At 43.1% G+C, this 14,739-nt stretch overlaps 1 protein-coding gene across 2 annotated transcripts in view; it reads right to left on the bottom strand.

Moving 5' to 3' along the window:
• The window catches only part of NINJ2 (ninjurin 2), a 47,927-nt gene extending 43,998 nt beyond the window's left edge, over window positions 1-3,929 (bottom strand). Inside the window, exon 1 of one of the 2 annotated variants that reach the window (XM_075116034.1) lies at window positions 3,371-3,929. In XM_075116034.1, coding sequence (XP_074972135.1) covers window positions 3,371-3,403 — 33 coding nt within the window. In that variant the 5' untranslated portion in view covers window positions 3,404-3,929. The remainder of the gene's footprint in view (window positions 1-3,370) is intronic. The other variant, XM_075116026.1, reaches the window with a different exon arrangement.
• Between the last annotated feature and the right edge of the window lie 10,810 nt (window positions 3,930-14,739).

Raw genomic sequence — 14,739 nt, 5'->3', positions numbered from 1 at the left:
GTCGCTCCCATTCAGTCTGCTACATTAGCTTAAATCACTGATGAAACAGGGTTGTGTTAAGATGCCAGATCGTGAACTGCGGCAGCTGAGGTACACAGCTAAACAGATTTAATGGGTCTTTTGCTGCTGAAAAGAGCCATCCTGTATGTCTTCCCCCTCCTCTTTCCCCCCTGCAAATCTCTGCGGAAGGACTGGAGGCAAGAGCCAGGGGGAATAATAGCATAAAGAAGTGCAGATAAATCAGCCAGAGTGTGACCATCAAGGCAATACTTTTATTCTAATTTATAAACCTTTGTTTCCTGAAGTAAAAAGAAATTGGTGATGGGATCTTGTTGGGTTGCTAAATGTGTTTTTCTGATCCCAGCTGTCCCAGGATATACTCTGTTATCTCTCATCAGGTTACTGGTCTGCCTGCCTGGTTTCTTGTCAATGGCAGGCGCTTAATCGGGGAAGGTGAAAGTTTCACTTGGAAGCCACAAATAGAGACGTCTGGGAAGAAAAATGCATAATTCAAATTAATTTATGTTAAAGTTTTATCTTTTAATAGGTAAATTAATCTTTTTAATTAGAGGATTTTAATTCAAGTTTTATCTTTTGTCTTAGCACTTGGCTGGCTGCATAGATCAGCAAGGCTGCTCTACAGCCTTGTGGCTTCTTTTTCCCCTTCGGCACCATTTCCTTTTAGCATCTCTCTGTGCCCATTTTGAGGTTTTGTTAAGTCTTCCTAGAAGTCAGAACTGGGAAACAGTCTCCTTTGAAACACACCGAACAAGAGAATTTTTGTGAGGGAGAAAGTGGATTAATGGCAGATACTTCTTGATGTTAAAAAGCAGTCCTAGGTCTCACTTATGGACAGTTGGTGTATAACTTCTCTAATGTAAGATACCACTTTCAGGCTGGTCAGCAATTGTGCCTGTAGGGAACTGAAAGGGGCATTTATTTTTATGCTGCTACTGGCTTATGGGATCTGAAAGTACCTTTCTTAGCTTGCATAACTGTAAATATTGTTACTGGACCTGCCAACCTTTCCATGCTTACTTCAATATTTGACCTTCTGACCGGCTCCAGGAGATGGCAAATTCCACAGGCTGATGACACGCTGGGTGAGGGAGTGTCTCCTCTTATGGAGACTTTTAATTCTGCTGAGTGAGCTCCTGTTCTCATGCTTTAGGATGAGCAAAAAGGTTGGGGGCTGATCAGTGCCCCTTAGAGCCTTCTTAAATCTCAGTTGCCTCTTCTAGCTCTCTCCTATGCTAGGCCACAGGCTTATATTGTTTTCTTTCTCTTGTCACCTGTCAAGCCTGGCTATGTAAATGTTGTATAAAAAATGCTAGTAGGTACTGTGCAACTGCTTTGGGTACAGGACACTCTCCCAGTAAATAAAATTTCCTATTTCTGTATTGTATCATAGTTAACTTTCACGACTGTTCCTGCTACTCCATCCAGGAGCAGTTTGAGGAGAAGTGAGTCATGCATTACCAACCCAGAGCATGCAGTGCACATTCCCACAAGCTCTTCATAAACCCACATCTGGAAACTTCCAAGAAGACACCTGCTTTGCGTTTGGTGTGCAAAGCAAGGACTCAAAAGAGGCTTTTAAATGTACTTGCAGCTGAAAGACTTTTTTTAAATTCCACTAATCACTCCTTCCCTCACCACACACTTCTCAAGTCACATCATGCCAGGACCCTCTGCTTGTCTCAGCTACGTGGTCGTATGTAACGCTCTTTCCCTCCCCTGTCAGCACTGTATACTTCCTGATCATAAGCATGCAGGAACCTGTGTGCGTTCACCTATATTTTGTACTGTCTGGAGGCTTCACAAAATCCCTGTAAGGTGTTGCAAAGAAAATCTCAGTAGCATGATTTTTCTTGTGGCAACCTGTGTAGAGGTCGGTAGAAACACTCCACACCTTCCTGCTCTAGAAACAGATAGGTATGCTCTTTTCAATTTTGTAACTTTCGGCTCTTTCTCTTGGGTTGAAAAAGAACCTAAAATCCAGATTTTTCAGAAGTTTATAAGCATTTTAATCGAAGAAGCTGATTTTTTCATCTATGAAACCTGGGCTTCAAATCTACTATAGACCCCAAACTTTCCATTGGCTGGAAAAATTTAATATACAAGGAGATAATCTGACTTTTTATTTAGCATAATTTTCTTGTTCTCTTTGCTCTTTTCCCCCAGTTCCTGGTTTACTGATTTCTCTACCTTTCCTGTTATTACCTAGTTCTAAGAACGCCTAACCTTTCTCTTCTTCAATCCTAAATAGAGTACATTTTCACCACCACAGCTACCTGCGTGTCTTCGTCAATCATCACATCTCTTATCTGAGCATAACTGCTCCCAGGTCTTAAAAAACTGCTCTGCACCTTGTATCTCAGTGGAGATATGTTATGCATGACCAGGGAGTCTCAGTCCTTCTTTCTAGTTAAGGATAACTGTCCTCATTATTTCCAAGGGCACAAATCTTTCCATTTTAGTTTCTTTGACATAGGCCAAAGAAATAAAAATTGAGACCCCTGATGGACTTCCCCATTTTCACATCTGAGGATGGTTAAGACCATTACAGACAAAAAAAAACAGCTGCAAAATTTGGACCCTGCTACCAACCATCCCAGGGGTGCACCAGAGCAATGCTTCATACTCTGCCTTTCTCCAGAGTTGTCTGAAGTGCGGATCTAGACTTGAACTTCTGAAGTCCAGTGGGCGTTTGTGATCTGGGGTTTTGATTCCATTTCATCTCTAATAGTTTCTTTTTCCAAATGCTTGGGTAGCTGCCCTTTCCTAGAACACACACTGAGCACAAGAAACACCCTTCTTAAAAAACACAAACACTCTGAAGAGGAACACAGAGAACTGAAAGAGCTTCACCAAGAAGTTTTTTTTCTCTATAAACCCTGCATAGGAAACCCTGGCCTCTGCGTTCCCTCAGCATTTGCTGTATTTATTTCTTTTCCTCCTCTCCAGATTGGGAGCATTTTCTGCCAAACAGAGAAAGGCTTTGTGAGATGAGGAGCAGCTCAGATTTTTGCAGCTTGTAAAGTATGTGCTGCCTCCTTCTGAGAGTGAAAGGCTAATTTCTGCCCTCCCCTCCTTCCCCCAAAAAGCAGCTCTTTTTAGTAATACTCCTTTTCTTACCCTCGCTTTTTTGGAAAAAGTCTCTTAACAGCTCCGGGCAGAACAGGGCAGAGATCCTGCCGCTAGCTTTTCTTCAAAGGAGACCAGAGGAAAAAAGCAGCACTGAATTTTCAAGTGAAATTTGCTGCCAAAGCTGAGGAGCAAATGCTAGGAGCAGTGGATGTTTCCCCTGAACCAAGGATCTTCCCTCCCACTTCTCCCTCCCACGGGTATTCCCCCGAGATGGACTCACTTGAAGATTGATGCTCTCCCCTTCTGAGGCCATCCTTTTGCCTCCAGCTCTCTTCCTCTGCAGACCACGCACGGAGCGGGGCACTCTGCGCTCCCGGAGACTGTCTTCGCTGGACCGGGACGCGCAGCTGCTGGAACAGACCTGCTATTCATCTGTTGGCGGCCGGCCGCCCGCTTTGGCATCAGCTGGGGGGCGAGAGAGGGGGTGGCACACCAATTCTTCATTGTCCGTGGAGTCCATGGAACAAGCGTCCCTCTTAGACTTTCCGTGACAGTTGTGTTCATTACGTGTCTGTGCTACCTCTCCCAGGCCAGCTGAGCCTCATGAGCTCACTTGGGCTGGGACACGGTGATGCAGCCAGGGTACCAAGAGGTTCCTGGCATGGGCTGTGCAGCCACAGCAGCAATCCCGATCTCTCCCTCTCTCCCCAGCGCACAGCAGAGCGTACGGATGAAAAACTAATGGTTGAAGAGATTAGATCCAGAAAGTTGTGCCTGCTAGATGCTGCTGCAGCAGCAAAGATATTGTTACATCTCAGATAAAATTTCCACTTTACTCTGTTTATAGTCCCTTCCTCTCAGTTTTCTCCCCAGCCAAAATGTCCTTCCTTTCCCCTCCCTGACACTTTTTAAAGTTGAATTTGATATGTCTGGTCTTAGCTGAAATCAAATCTTGCTTTTTGCTTAAGTTAAAAGCAACTACGAATGACACTGGAACGGAAATGTATGCAGCCAGAACCAACTCACAGTGTAGAAAAATATGTTGTTATTATTAGGTGGAAACCTCAGGCAGGAAAATCAGCGTAGTTCTCTAGATTTTAGAGAAACACATTAGCAGAGTACAGAGTAGGTACTCTACCTACAGATCAGGTAGGCATGTTTGGCTTTCGAAGGACAGTTTCTGTAGTTACAGTAGCATAGAAAATTTATGGCAAGTAATATATTCTGTTTCAACAGCTCAGCCAAATACATGTTCTAGTACTCCAGCTTGACTAAAAGTGCTGACAGGTCTGTCAGTAGACGATCCTGTTGCATTGATGCTTCCCAGCAAAAGGCCTCATTTTGCAATGAAAATACCAGTGCTTAGTACTGCAAGTTCATTTCAAAGTGCTGATGAATTTAGCCTCTCTGCATTCCTCTCAAACAGCTTTTTTTTTTAAACCTATAGCTGTATGAGCTGAAGCAGCAAGACGTGCTTAGGGACCAGGCTAACATCATACAGGAAAGCCAGGCTAGGATCCAGCTCATTTCATCCTTAGAGTCTGGTCTGAGGCTGGAAGCCCATCAGGAACCATAAGGCTGATTCTACAATCAAGAGCCACCCTCCCGGTTCCCACTTTTGAATTAAAATTAAGACCCCTGTGCCTTGTTATCACTGAAGCGATTGTTTGAATCCTACAGGGAAAGGGAGGTGAGGGACAAAGAGGCCACTCATTGCTTCTCTTCAGCACCTGTTTGCTTCTTCTTTTTCTTTTTTTCTTTTATTTTTTTTTTAATGTAAGGAGTATTTAAACCAAAATGCAGCCATTTGCTGCTGCTGTTGACTTGCTCTCCTGAGGGGAATCTATATGTTAACTAAGAACTCTCTGAAAGTATGCTATTGCATAGATGTTAATCTAGATAATTACCTGTTTTAATTTCCTTTTCTTAGTATAGTCTATAAAAAGATGCTATGGTTCATCGGTTTATAAATAAATATTGTTTATGTATAGATAATCTACACTGGGTGGGTGTCCACTGTATCTGTTGAGGCACTCCTGGGCCTTAAAAAGACTTCATGTTGTGCAGGTCCTTTGTGAACAGGCTTCCAGCAAACGACCTATGAATTCTGGCCAAAGTTTTTTGAGTCCCTATACGTGCCATAAGCATAAAAACAAGTCCAAAAATATCTTCTAGTGGTCAGACGGGAATGAAATATCTATAATTTTATTTAGTAGGTAAACAAATATCACCAGTGTACAAATTTCAGACAAGACTGCATGATACATAACAACGTGCCTTTTTAAAACTAGTTTTTCTTGGTACTCTATCTATATGCTATGCTAGGGGCTTTTTTTTTTTTTTTTTTTAACGCACTCTCCAGAGAGGTATTGCAAAGAGTAATAATCTTTCATTATGTCCTCACAATATCTACAGAAATCAGTCAAGACTTACAGTAACCCTTGTGTCCTTGTAGACACTTCAGTCAAACCAGGTTCCCAATGCCCTCCCCCAGGATAACATGAAAGAGTCCTTCTACAAAGCATATTAGTTGTAATGGCTGTATCAGCCTCCCTTGAAGTGTCTGGAGCCAAACATAGTAGAATGAGAAAACTTCAAATAATAAAACTTCCCTTGGATATTATTTGTCTATGTCATTAATAGCAAAGCTCAGTGCCAAAATATGTGAGAAGAGAGGGGAGTGGGTTTATTTTAACTTGACTTGTAATAGCTGCCCAAGAAAGGAGTGCTTCAATGAACACAGTTATAACTAAGATTTACTTGTTATTAAATCAGATTACAAAGAACTACATTTTTCAAACTATCTTGATAGTAACTCTTAATTGTGATGCAAGAATCCGCCATTGTAATGGTCCAAAGATTAAGGTATAGAAAATGCAGCCCAACTTCTAAAAACGGATGTGTGGCATGAGTGGCAGCACTCATCAGTTTTAGACTCAACAGCCCCCAAACTCTCTTCCAGTCTGTTTTTATAACACAAGAGAAGTGGGAGACCTCAAAAACCTGGCTGTTCTAATGGATGTTGATTGATTAGAGAGTCTTTCTGGTAATGCATACTAGAGACAGATGGGGAAAGAGCAATGTTCCTTGAAAGGAAGGTGGGGAGCATCTGGGGCATGACGAAGAACAAGTATATAATTTCTCTTGGAAGATCAGCTCATGCTAGCTGAGAGTGGAGGCTTGGCTCTGTGGATCAGCCACATCCACTTGGGAGGAACATTCATGGCAAAGTTGCTAATTTCCACCCCCATACTCTTCCCTCCCTTATGCCAGCCAAAGTGCTTGTGCAGCCACCCAAGAAACCAGACAGAAGAACTTCTTCCAGCTGGAAAGAAAAATAATTTTGCAGGCTATTTTTTTGGCTGGGATCAGATCCCTGACCTGGTTCTGCATGTAACTGCACAAACACTTACGCTGGCAGTAGGGAGGGTGCCCAGCGGGAAATGGAAAAAGCAGCTAGGAGTGGAGAAGGGTGGGGACAAGCCGGTTCAAGCAGCATTGCTGCTGAATGTATAACGACAGTGTTGCAGTGCTGGTGCTACCAGTGGGGCTGGCCTCTGCAAAGGGGACACGGGAAGAAGAGCTGGAATTCTTGGGCTTCAGCACTAGCCAGTAGAGACTGCTGGCAGCAGAAAGTAGGCCATGCTATGTGAAGACTGATGCAAGAATTGCTCTTCCCCACCACTCTCAGATTTGTCGCCGTTCTCAAGAGAGAACCAAAACCAAGACCCTAAGAGTTTCTGTAGGAGAACTACGCTTCTAACAGAGCAAATAACAGGACAACGTCATTTCTTAACTCTTCCCAGGCCTCCATTTTGTGTTGCAAAAGTGGTTTGGGTTTGGTTTTGAGACACCCTTTCTCCACCCTGTAATTTTGGGCCACCTCTTCACTATATCATGAAAGAAATGTGCTACTGATCCATTATGGATGCATTTGCAGAGGATATGAATAGAGCTTGACCTGTTTGGCCTTACAGAATGAAAACCAAGAGGGATACTGATGCCAGCTACAAATCCACTAAACTGGAAAACTCTATGGAGATGAGAATGCAGCATTAGCACAGGAACTAATGAGTACACCGGCCAAGAAATAAAAGCTAGGTTAGAAATTAGAGGAAGATTCTTGGCTGCCTAAGTGCTGATGTTCTAGAGAAGCCAGCCAGTGAGAGTAGCAAGGACAAGCAACCGAACTGGACTGGAGATGGAGTTTGCTGAGTTGACCGAAAGGATTACCTGATACTGCTGCCTGCAACAGCCAGGGACTGAGCCTGCTAACCATTCTTGTCTCAGGTCTTATTTTCTGTGTTTCACTGGTGGTTGTCTTTCAAGAGCAGAACTCAGCAATGCTGTAGTACATGCTGCTGCAAAAGTGAAGGCAAGTGACTAGGTAGCCAAAGACCCAGTTTTGTAATTTCTTTAGGAGCATTAGTCCCATTTTCTTTCATTTAATGGCTGGGTTATAGCTCCTGGTTGGCAGGACTAGCTTCACCTTTTATAGGAGATAATGACAGAGCATAGCCTGGTGTTTGGAAGAGTAATAAGCTTAAGGAAAGTTTGGAGAAAAAGATCACAAGGTTGCAAGTAAAATATATTTCTAAAATTCTCCCAGAGGGTGATAAACCAACATGTACTTATCTAATGAATTATTCAATTATAAGAATGCAAGCCTAGAAAGGATTTTAAGGAGTCTCCAACTCCTTCTCCAAGAGCACCACAGGTCAGCAGTACCTGTCCCGTTAGCACAGACGTTGCTCCAGCCTGCTTCAAAAGCATTCCAATGTGGAGATATCCAAGGCAGCCTATCCCACTGCTTCAGTAACATCATCCTAACAGCTAGAAATGGTTTTGCTTATATCTAAGAAAAATAAGTCCTTGCTATAATTTTAGCCTGTTGTTCTTATCCTCTCCACATGGGAGAGAAGATATTGTTTCCTTCCTTTTTGCTGCAGTCGTTTACATTTTTGAGGACTGTTATCATGTCTCTGTTCCGCCTTCCCTTCTCTATATTTAAGAAAACAAAAATTCCTTTTTGGTTTCCTCATAGGTTATATTTCACAGATCTCTGAGTACCCTGGTTCATCTCTGGACTCTTTCCTGTTGAATTATTGGAGAGTTTTGAACCATTGGCAGTCCGCATAAGCACAGGTAAAAATGGTCATAGGGTGGAAGTGAGAGAAATAATAGAGGAATAATCTTCTGTATGTGTATTTGGATTGATAATGGGAGTCTGGAGCACAGACTGTAATTTTTGTGGGGTCTGACTAAGTGTGAGTTTTCTGTCTGTCCTTGAGAGAAAATCACAACTTCCCACTAGAAGGCCAGGACAGATATGCTAGACAAGAAAGATTCTTTTTGCACTCTTCAACTTTTTAAAATGTTGTGGTAAGCCACAGTCAGACTAAAGTAAAGGTGGATCAGGCTGTAGGGAGTCCAAGGTCACCTCCTGAAGCTCATGTAAGTGGTTACTGATAATTCCCAGAAATCCTAGCAGCCCAGACTTGCTTTGACTTTCAAAGGAAGGATTCGGAACAACGAAACCATGTCTTATTTGAAAATTAGTTTATGAGGCCAGAATGCTCTTTCCTGAGTGCTAGACTGATGGATTTTGTCTTTCTTAGTCAAAAACTTGTGCTGGAAAGGTAGATTAGGAACATTAATTAACCACAGGCCTGGCAGGAGGAGATACCGCTCAAGAAACAGTGAGCTTAGTCAGACTATAGTCTGACTGGCAGTTCCTTGAGCTCTTTGAGAGCTGTGGTCAAATAACTCCCATGTCAATCTTTATCTTCTACACAGGAAGGCGTGAGAGGTTAGAAAAGGGTTACGTGCATTCCAGTATACACCCCTTCTCTTTAACACCTCAGCCACAGCCTACAGAAATTACAGGTTGCTTCATGCTCTCTTTTCGTCTCATTAGTTCAAGACAGACTGATACTTGAAGCTTTTTCAACACCAGTGGGTCAGGAGGCATGCACGTGCGTGCACACACACACACACACAGGCACACATCCCATTACATGATCACTGTTAATATTGCATGGCCTTTCAGAGAGTCATAATACATAACTTTTTCCTGAGTCACAGAATCACAGAATGGTAGGGGTTGGAGGGGACCTCTAGAGATCGTCTTGTCCAACCGCCCTGCTTGAGCAGGTGCATCTAGAGCAGGGGGCACAGGACTGTGTCCAGCGAGGTTGTCATGTCTCCAGGGAAAGAGACTCCACAATCTCTCTGGGCAGCCTGTTCCACTGCTCTGTCACCCTCACAGTAAAGAAGTCTTTCTCATGTTTAGCTGGAACTTCCTGTGTTCCAACTTGTGCCCATTGCCCCTTGTCCTGTCATTGGGCACTACTGAAAAGAGCCTGGCCCCATGCTCTTGACACCATCCCCTCAGATATTTATAAGTATTGGTAAGATCCCCCCTCAGTCTTCTCTTCTCCAGGCTAAACAAACCCAGGTCTCTCAGCCTTTACTCATAAGAGAGATGCTCCAGTCCCTTGATCATCTTGGTAACTCTCTGCTGGACTTGCTCAAGCAGTTCCCTGTCCTTCTTAAACTGGTGGGCCCAAAACTGGACACTACTCCAAATGCAGTCTTACTAGGGCTGAGTAGAGGGGGAGGATAACCTCCCTCGACCTGCTGGCCACACTCCTCTTTATGCATCCCAGGATACCGTTGGCCTTCTTGGCCACAAAGGCACAGTGCTGGCTCAGGGTCAGTGTGCTGTCCACCAGCTGTCCCAGGTCCTTCTCAACAGAGCTGCTTTCCAGCAGGTCAGCCCCCAGCCTGTATTGGTGCAGGGGGGTTGTTCCTCCCCAGGTGCAGGACTGTGCACTTGCTCTTGTTGAATTTCACAAGGTTCCCCTCAGCCCAGCTCTCCAGCCTGTCCAGGTTTCACTGAATGGCAGCACAGCCTTCCAGTGTATCAGCTGCTCCTCCCAGCTTGGTACCATCAGTGAACTTGCTGAGGTTACACTCTATCCCTTTGTCCAGGTCATTGATGACTATGTTGAACAGGGCTGGCCCCAGCACAGACCCCTGGGGAGCACCACTAGTGACAGGCCTCCAGCCGGACTCTGCCCCATTGATCATGACCCTCTGAGCATTGTTCTTCAGCCAGTTCTCAATCCACCTCACTGTCCACTCATCTAACCTACACTTCCTTAGCTTGTCAGTGAGGATGCTACAGGAGACAGTGTCGAATGCCTTACTGAAGTCGAGACAGACAACATCCACTGCTCTCTCTTCATTCACCAAGCCAGTCACAGCATCACAGAAGACTATCAGGTTGGTCAAGCATGATCTGCCCTTGGTGAATCCATGCTGACTACTTCAGATAAACTTCTTTTCCTCTACATGCCTGGAGATGACCTCCAGTGAGTACCAAAATATCTTCCATTATACTTCTGAACCTAAAACTTGCTGCTGTCTAAATTTCTTTGTGGATATTCCTGCTGACTTCAGTGCTTACGGCCTTGGTCCATATCTGACTTGGGCCTCAGCAGGGTTTCCCAGCCTTGCTATGTCTGGCAGCCTTGAAAGCTATTTTCCAGGGTAAAGCTTGGAAAGCTTATCTAATTAAGACTCCCTGTTACATACTCCTTTGCTTTTCTTCTGGAAGTCTCTTCTGAATCTGGCCCTTAAACCAGGCAATACAAGGATCTCCCCTTCTTGCCTCTTTCTGTATTGGTACTTTTCCTGATGTTCCTCTCTGCTTGAACTGAGACTTTCCCATTTCCGACCCTGGCAGCAGATCTTGCCATAGGCACGTTTTGCATGCTGTGAACAAATGCTGCAAAGTTCCCTATGTGGCATTTCACCTGTATGACATTTTCCCAAAGACTGTTTGAAGCTGGAACGTAATTGTGGATTACTTACACAGGCTAATGCATAATATTCGGATCATTCCTATTTGTTTCAGCTGGAGTTGAATACATTTTGCAGAAGGCAAACAAATCCTCTACAGTGAACAACTCCCAAATTCCCTCTCTTGTACCCTCTCTCCTTCCAGTGTCCACCCCCATCTCCCCACCTACTGCTGCAGAGAACTGACCCAACGATAAGCTGAGGAGAAATGGTATGTTAATGGCATTCTCTTCTGCCACCTTTGTTTATTCTCATCTTAATGCCACATACTAAATATAAAAGAAACCCTCACCCTCGCTTACTCTGTCCCTTCCCCCATCTCTGCCCTTCTGACAAAGTTTCCAAATAAACCTTGAAATCCTCTATCAGTTGTAAAACGTCTAATCAATGAAAGACACAGGAGCCAGTAATATGAAACCCTTTGCTTCAAGATCTTAGTGTTTCTTACTGAACTTCAGTCTTTAAGGTCAGGCATTCTAGCTGCTGTTTAGCTTGATGTTCATTGAATACCAAGTCAAACAAGGGGCAAGCCTGAGAAGGTTATTCCTCTGTTTACAAAGCAAGCAGCATACTGAGTTCTGGCAAAGTGGACATTAAAAGGGCGTCCTTACCTAGAGGACAGTGGGGAAAGAATAGGGGGGGATTTTGTACGGCAGGACCTGGAGCATCATTCTCACTAGGCTGCTTTGCCCCCATGTATTAATGAACTGCAGACAACTCAAGCAGCAGTGACTGCAAGACAGTGAAAGACATAATTTGCAAAGATCTGTTTTTTAAAGCAAAGCATGTGGAGGATAGCTAAAGTCAGTACCTCCTACAAAGCCCCTTTAAATCCACAGAAAGTCCTCTTGTCTACAGCTAGCTTTACAGCAGCCCTGAAGGGAGACAGAAGGGGAGGGGGAGATTCCACCAACATTTGAAACAGGAGGGAGGAGGGAAGTTATTTAAGGAGGTAAAAATACAAGTACAATGGGATAAAATTAAAACTGCAGCACCTGACAATTGTACAAAATTTACTGATGTTTTGGATTCGTGTCTCCAGGAAGAGGAAGACCCGTGTTTTATGATTGTCCTAATTTGATGTGATTTAGCTCCGAGAAGTGTACAACAACAAGACAAAATAATTGATTTTTATGGTGGAAGGTGGGATTAGGAAATGTAATGCAGTTATTGGATCTGTCTTGAATGTACTTTTGCTTTCTTGCTGTGGGGTTCCAAGGGAAAACAGAATTTTCAGGCTCAAAAACGGTCTCTGTACAGACATTTATGGATATGTTGTTCCTCCCTGCTAGGATTTCCCCACAACAAATGGGACTAAGAGGCTTTAATGTCTGGTGTCCTCATACAGTTTTGTCAACAAGCAGCTGAGATCTGTTTACATTTTAAAGACAGACTATTTAGTTAAATTGCCAAGCGTTACAAGTGCTGTGGTTATGGCAATGGCTCAGGTCAAGACCAGAAATCCAAAGTGCAATAATGTATATTACTCAGAAGGTCATGTTACTGAGGACAACCCACCCCTCAGTCAGTGAAAGACTTTCTCTGTCTTTTTAAGGGCTTAAGAGGAACCATGTACTGATACAGTAACTATGTGCAAAATATATATTTATTTGCTGTCAAACTCCCTTTTTGTGCTGCAAATTGCAAATCAAAAACTTGTGCTTAATCTGGTTTGATGGGTATTTTACATTACGTGGTGCAGACACAAGAGCTACTAAAGTGGTTTTGCTTTAGCTTTGTCACTTCCTCAGCATTTGTGAGAAGCCCTTTTAAAAACCTTTTGCAGTAAAATTTCCCAAAGGAATGGGAGAATTTCAGGCCCGACAGTGAATCTTACTTGCTGAAAATCACTCATCTCTACAGTTTTGATTCTGAATCAGACACAAGTATTTCACTGGTGTGGTTCCAAAGGCTTTGCTGGAATCCTTCTGATTTACACCCATATGAGATCAGCATTAGGCCCCAGTGTTTTCATTTTTCATTTGTTATTCTTGGCCCTAGTGTCCTTTTACCACTGTTGAATACAATGTTCCTAAAACACCAGATGTGCTTGTGAGATGAGGGAATACAAAAAAAACCCCCAACAAACCAGATTTCAGGGATTCACTAAACAACACATGGTCTTCTTTTGCCCTGTAGTCTGAATTCTGGGCTTTTACACCAGTATAGCTCCATCTATTTCTACAGGACTGTTTCTGATTATGATTGGGAAATTAAGTTATAAATCCTTCCTAGTAGAAGTACTTTTGTTACAGTTGCTCCTTAACAGGATCACTGTGCTATGCTCAGTATTAGCTTGTGTAATGACTGATGCTTAATATACAACATTGGCCACAGCTTTTGTACAAATTCTGGGTTTCCAATCACTTTTATAATATTTCAATCACTATATTACTTACTAGTTTCAAAGTATTAAGGGCTTTGTTGCTCTTTCATTACAGGCTACCTCACTTAGTGCCCATATTAGGTGCTTCAAGATCTTCAGTAACGTAGTTCTTACACGTATCATACCAGTTATCACATAGTTTATACTGGTTAAAACTGGTGGGAGATCCAAATCTACCCCAGCACCCAGATGCCTTTGATGTGGCAGGAGAAACAGGTTCAAATCTGCAGAATGCTGGCCACTCCAATCTTAAACAGCAAAGCATTAGACAAAGTGCTGAGCTTTAGTTGAATGAGTAATGTGACCAAACGACTTGTCTGCTCTTTAACCTGCACAGTCAAGTCCTGTGTGAACAGGGAAACCAAGGCTCTGTGTGATCACCTGCATTATTTTGTGCTTGAACCTGAGACCTGGCTACTGTAGTTAGGCTAAAGAGAGCTATTCAAAAAGTAATCTCTTTAAAAGGTCTGAGGCATCTTCACTTATTATGGAAGTTATAGGGAATTGTTTTCTCCCGTCGTTCCATTCACTATTGCCACTGAAGACAAGGCTGCAAGTAAGGGAGACGAATGAATGGAAAAACAAAACCAGGGAGCATGGAGAGCATTCTACTGTGTAGCCCACTGGAAATTAGCTTTTAGTTTGTTAGGGTAAGCTGTGGCTGAAGTATTATGTAACTTTAACTAGTCTTTTGGGATGATAAATGTTTTTAAACATTTCTTAAAGCATTGAGAGTCATGCAGGCAGCAACAGTAAATTTAGTACTTTAGAGTCATGTTTTATTCTCATTTATACTGCAGTATATTTGCATCTGACCACTTGATGTTAGAAATTTACCTCAGTTTAACACCGGTAAAGATGATGCCAGAATCTAGACCAGTGAGTATCCACTTTCTGCTGCACCCACTAAATCGCATTCATATGATGCAATGGGAACAAGACCCAAGCCTTTCCTGCATCTGCATGAATAAAACTATTGGTATTTCCAAGTGACAGTGTGCCCATCCTGGTTGAGCCATGAAGCAAGGGTCTGCCAAGATAGAAGAGAGGGGAAGAAGGTTCTTGATACCAGCTGTGCTCTCTGGGGATACGTAACTGACTCAGATCCTCTGGCAGAAAGCAGAGACCTTGTGGCAGACACCTACCAGTGGGATTACATCAGTATGGTCACTTATTATATCTGGTTCTCCAGGTACAGATTCTTCCTACAAGGTATTCAAAATGTATACAGGGTTAGTCCTTCTTCTTCTAAAAAATATTAGAAAACAATGTTGGCAGTACTTTCCTCTGAGCCAAACTCCAGCAAGTTATTTAGCAGGCAGTGTGTTTTATATGGCGGTGGCTTTCTGCTCAGAATTAAAGCCAGGGACTTAACTAATTGTGTCAGTTAAAATCCT

The sequence above is a fragment of the Phalacrocorax aristotelis genome, chromosome 1 (genome assembly GCF_949628215.1).
Source record: "Phalacrocorax aristotelis chromosome 1, bGulAri2.1, whole genome shotgun sequence".
Taxonomy (NCBI): domain Eukaryota; kingdom Metazoa; phylum Chordata; class Aves; order Suliformes; family Phalacrocoracidae; genus Phalacrocorax; species Phalacrocorax aristotelis.
Note: the sequence above shows the minus strand (reverse complement) of the source record. Positions and strands in the feature narration are given on the sequence as shown.